At 37.5% G+C, this 5,815-nt stretch overlaps 1 protein-coding gene across 1 annotated transcript; it reads left to right on the forward strand.

Moving 5' to 3' along the window:
• Positions 1-2,328: 2,328 nt before the first annotated feature.
• LOC132158508 (uncharacterized) lies at positions 2,329-5,613 on the forward strand. Its single transcript, XM_059567938.1, has 2 exons — positions 2,329-2,457; positions 3,822-5,613. Exon 2 carries the CDS (start codon positions 3,829-3,831, stop codon positions 4,762-4,764), a length of 936 nt encoding a protein of 311 aa, XP_059423921.1. The 5' UTR covers positions 2,329-2,457; positions 3,822-3,828; the 3' UTR covers positions 4,765-5,613.
• The last annotated feature ends 202 nt before the right edge of the window (positions 5,614-5,815 follow it).

Here is a 5,815-nt window from a genome sequence, read left to right on the forward strand (position 1 = left end):
CGAATTCCACCATTAAGAAAAATATAGTGATAAGGGGGGGCAAACTTGGCAGGCAATACCAATTAAAAACTGGAACTACCAAATAAGGTATAGAGATAAAGGTATAAAACGAGTGTGCGGGCAGACAGAAGATTCAGATGCACCGGCCGTCATCTCGGCTTTATTGCTGTGTTCAATAAAGTCTTATTTTGACATCTCCCTCTGGAACTCCCTTTTTTGAGTTTTATTTGATGACTTTGAGGAGACCATTGCTTGCTTCACAACATTGGTTAATGAAGACTAGGGGTTATGATAGTGGGAATTTAGCATGATTTACTTTGCTTTCTTTATTTATGTTAAATGCTTTTATTTCTCTTTCAATTATATGTATTATGCTGAATAGTCTCTATTCTTTTACACTGCATTAAATTCAGTGTCACAGCCTTTTTAAAATGAGTATGTTTCCTTTTATTTAGAAAAGTAAATTTAGAATAGAGTGTATAAATTGATTTAATGAGTGTATTTTTAATTTTCTTATCACTACTAGAAGTGATATATCTATGCATGTACATACTGACTGTATGACCGTAGGAGGCACATATTTTCATGTTAACTGTCATGAAGACTGGTGATCTAAGTGCTGAAGGTCACATAGCTCAGGTAGGCCTGTCTCTAGTCTCTTTCTTTACAGTTAGTCTCACATCCCACATTGTCTGTTTGTTAAAACTTTAATATTGTATATAAGTAATATTGTTCAGACTTCTGTGTGAAAGTTCACCTCATCTCCACTGTTTTGGGAAAAAGACCTATAACAGCAACTCCAGGAGTTTGCGTGTGTGTGTTTCTCTTCTATTTCCCATTCTCTCTATCTTTTGTTATAGGATCCAGACTGATGCCAGCAAGGTTGTTGCTGAAATCTCTGAGGAGGGGTCCAAATTTCCTTACAAGAAGATCAAACCTTTGGAAATGCTGACTCTTACATGCCTGCCTCATCTTGCCTTAAAAGTCTGCATGATCATTTGTTCCCTTATTTTACTGTGGGGATGCAAATCCAGGGACGTGCGGTCAGGGTAGGCAGGGTAGGCAGTGCCTCACCAAAGGAAATGTTGACATTACATTTATTAATTCAAAGAGCTTTATTAATTCACCACATTATTAATTGCATTAATTTTATTCCAAATATTATTTTTTGTAACAAAAATTTTCAGGAATACACATAATATACTCATTTTGCCATTGTTTGCTCCTAAAAACCGTTGTTTCATGCAGGAAATTCAAAAGCCATGGCCATTGAGGCAGAGGTGAGCGGTGCCTCTTTGGTCCATAGAACGTAGTTTATATAGATTTGCGCATGCGCAGTCAGTTCTCATGCTGTCTTGAATGATCAACATTGAGGCAGAGACCGAGCTTGCTTCATGTCACGTGATCTACTCGCTCTGACTCAATCCGCGCGCTTCCCGAATACTAGCATCTAGTATACTTGCGTGTCGGTGTGTGCACCTAGCAGTTTGTAGGAGCGAATAAGCTGTTTTTGTACTTTAAAGCTGTACTGCTGACGCAATGTTTTCTGACTGTAGCGCCGTCACCAGACCAAAAGTGTGTGTGTGTGTGTGTGTGTGTGTGTGTGTGTGTGTGTGCGCCGTGGCTGTCTGTGCGCGTTTGTGCATTTTGATGGAGTGACTAGGCTGCCGCGCCGCCTCCTTCTCTGTGTCCCGCACAAAACATTTGTTTGTTGTATAATTCATAAGATAGATGTGTCCATTAATTTGATTATTATATTTGATTGTGCATTAGCCTCACATGACTGACTTTGCTGAATGCAGGCAGCGATCTGATGATGCCTGATATGAACTTGGGTTGCTAAATTAACTGAATGAATATATGAACATATATTCCACACATTGATAGGTCACAGCCTACCCATGACAAGATTTCACCGCACGTTACTGTGCAAATCTATATTGTATATAACATCTGTATGGTCAAACCCAGTCAGAATCAATTATCCTAGAGCCGTTTAATATGACTAAATGTAACATAGAATTTGTAACAAATTACATGTTCTGAGAAACATGTAGGGCTGTTGTCTAAATGGCTGGGTCTTTTTTCATATCAGTAATGAGAGAGCAGTTGCTTTCTAGTCGTTCCACCTAGGGAAGTTGTTAAAGATGTTCACACAGTTCACAAGCATATGAAAGAGTTCCTAACGTCTAGGCACCGATTTGCTGAGGTGGAACATTATTGGCCAAACTGCCTATAGATATTTGGTTTTAAAAACTTTGAGCGACTTTATTTGGAAGATTTTGATCAATTGGAGCTTAGTGTCTGCTGTTGTCTGTTTCTGAAAAAGGAGGCGGGGAACGCGGTGAAAAAAAGAAGAGGGGAAAAAAAGAGAGAAAAAACCCTCGCTTTCGTTCAGTGTTTCTTCGGTGGCAGAAGTAGGCCTACAATCCGAAAATAGCGTCTCTCTGGTAGCAGGTAACATATTTGTTTTTACGGGGGGATGTAGTTTTATATTCACATATTAATAATGTATGTTATTTATTATTCATGCACGGCTTTGAACGATCGTTTTATCAGTAATGTGAAAAGTTTGGTCGTCATTTTTAATATCAAGTAAATGTGGTTAAATCGAAACTTAAAATGTTTTACATCATTGTAAAACATACAGTCCCTCAAAAGTGTATTTAGGGTAAAAAGTAATTCACGTAATGCTGACAATGACAGATGATGCCATATTTGTGCAACTGCTAATAGTCTACTCGTTTGTTTTTATTGATTTTAATGAACTCGAATTGTTTGTCAAACATATAAAACTTAAATTTGTGGCGCCACGCCACCAAGACCATTTTTAAGACGCCTTTGTCACAACCCTGAGATATACGCTGCGTATATAAGCTCGAGGCATGAAGGCATCAAGGCACATTCGAATACAAAAACTGCTTCACTTCCTGTATCCGGGGGTATCTATTTCTGGTCGAAGTTTGAAGGCAGCATATTCTAAAGGTAAACCGTTGCACATAGAAAAAAAGTTTTATTTCCTCATTTTGAATGTACACGTGTACGTTTTTCTAAATAACGTTCAAAATCAGAGACTGTCAGACCACCTGACTAAACCTGCAAAGCTAAGTTTTTGATAGTGGATTACATTTTAGATTTTGCTGGAAAGCCAAATAAAACTATACTAGTGAGCTTTTTAGTTAGAGCTGCTATCAGTAATTTAAAATGTATTCCATTGCAGTTACAAATTACTTCATTAAAAAAGTATTCAGTAACTGATCCAAGTACCAAAATATAAAAGTAATGTAATCTGATTACTTTTGGTTTACCTCAAGTCAAATATGAAAATAAAGTCGAAAAAGCAATATCAAACTACTTTTATTTTATTATGACTTTAAAATTAAAATGATTAAAAAGTATTGTGAAACTATTAAAAATAGTGTCTTATTTTCACCGTCTAGATATTACAGCCCGTATATATATTTATATAAAAGGCTATGAAGACATCTAGTGACTATACAGTTTAGCAGTCATCCCCGTTTGAGGATAATAATTAACAGAACCAGACGCATTAAATTTAGCGTTATTATGTCTAATACTCATTTATTTCATCTTAAATGAAACAAATGTTATCCTGATGGTATTTCTACTTTTTACAAAATGTAACTGTAATCTGAATACTTAGTTTTTTGATGTAACTGTAACGAGTTTTGTATCCTGATTACGCAACGCCATTACATGTATCCTGTTACTTCCCAACCCTGGTGGTTTGCAAGAGGAAAATGCTGAGTGTCCTTGCAAAACAGATAATAAGCTAACCCTCATCCTTTTCTCTGTTTCAGAAAGAAAATGAAACGCAGAAATAACCGAAAATTTATAGAGACATACTTTGAGGGACAGCATCTGAGTCTGTCGGACCTAAAAGAAATGGAGTTACAGCATGGATACCTGTATAAGAACAATATCCCTGCTTATCCTGAATCTGTGGAGTTCTGTGTTCAGAAAGTGTCTCATGTCACTGGAGAAAGTGGTCTTAGGGCTATTTTTCTCGATTCAGGGTTCAGACAGCCAGCAGACCTGGCCGCTAATGATCAGCCCCATTTCCTCTGGTGGGATTTAGCAGTCACACCTGATGACATATCCTCAGCTGAGGAGAGTTTCCTCACGTCTTTATTCCCTCATCAAAGTTTTGCCCAAATTCGCAACCAGCCACCTGTCCTTGAGCTCTTCACCAGCTCAAAGGCCTTCCAGGAAAAATCTTCCTATGGAAACTTCCGCTTCATCTTTTCACTTAAAGAGCTACTCTGGCACTATGGTGAGCAGTTCTGTGGTAACAAAAGTCCAGTTTTGCGTGTGTATGAGACTGTGCTCTACCGACGAGAGATTGTCTATAATGTTGTAGTGCATCCTCGTGACATAAATCTTTATGACAGTTATCCTCGACTGCCCAATCAGGAGGAGGGTGTGTGTGGGTACCATGATGGGGCTTTGTGGTGGTGCTGTCAAGCCCCGTCTGAAACCTACAAGCTGAAACTTAAGGTGAACAAGCTGAATTGTAAAGTTAATGTGAGCCCCCACAAAGAAGAATACTACGTCTGGGATCATGTGTGTTTAGCTTTCCACATGGAGCCGGGGTGGGTGTTGAACGTTGATCGGAACAAACTGTTTAAAAGGGTGAATGCATGTGAAGTGTCTCAGCCGTGTCTTCTGAGACCTCCGGAGACTCCATTGAGTTTAAACGAGGCTGAGTGTGTACTAGCTGATCTTAAGGCCGAAATGGGCTAGGCTAAAACCACAAACCATATAGATATTAGCCTACATTCACAAGGAATTGCAAAGAAAAATTATGCTATGCTTGCTAGATAGATCGTGTACACCACTTGCCTTGATTAAACAGCTTACATACAAAGCCTTACTTACGAAACAGCACATTTTTCAATCAGTGTTTAAACTGTTCAGATATATATAGATTTTTATATTTCATATATAGTGTAAACTTTGCTACAACATTAAAAGAACACTCTTAGGATGATAAACCTATGCAACAGTTATTCTAACTATCTGGTTGCAGCCTGCTGTTTTTGGATTGTTTGATTTATTATTAATGTGCCTTTGCACTGATCAGCATTATTAAAAGGATAGTTCACTAGGGCTGCACGATAAATCAAAATGAAATCGTGTAATCGCGATTAGACAGAAGCTGTGATTGTCATGCGTACCTTTCAGTGAAGCACGGTTCTGTGATCAGCAGCAATTCTCCATCCAAAGGCCATAGGACACACAACTACGGCAATATATGGTTTATCTTATTATAATTTTCATTATAATAAAGTATATCTTTAATGCAAGGCTAATCGACATAGCCTTTATCATGCCTTAGAACACTATGAAATATGTTACCTGCCTTATTCTGTGTAAGAAGTCACATCATCTCACAGAATGATTTATTTCAAATACTGGGCTGCCGTTATAGAGTTAGTTTGGAGTAAAAATATGTTATTAAATGTAGTGTTTTCACGTGCTTATAGATGGAGCAGCATTTACTACACAGAACCATAGTTCACTGAGAAGGTACGAAAACAGCTGTCATTATCGCAAAAGATTTATTTGATTTCATAATCGTATAATTATATTGTCTGTGAATATATATATATATATATATATATATATATATATATTTTTTTTTTTTTTTTTGCGTAGCTTGTCAGAGAACTATGGCTCTATGTAGTAAATGCTGCTCCATCTGAAAGCAGGTGATGGAGATTTACTACTAATCACAGAACTGGCTTTACTGACAAGATGTGCACTACAATCAAATTCGATTAATCATGCAGCC

Source organism: Carassius carassius, chromosome 15 (genome assembly GCF_963082965.1).
Source record: "Carassius carassius chromosome 15, fCarCar2.1, whole genome shotgun sequence".
In the NCBI taxonomy this organism is placed as follows: Eukaryota; Metazoa; Chordata; class Actinopteri; order Cypriniformes; family Cyprinidae; genus Carassius; species Carassius carassius.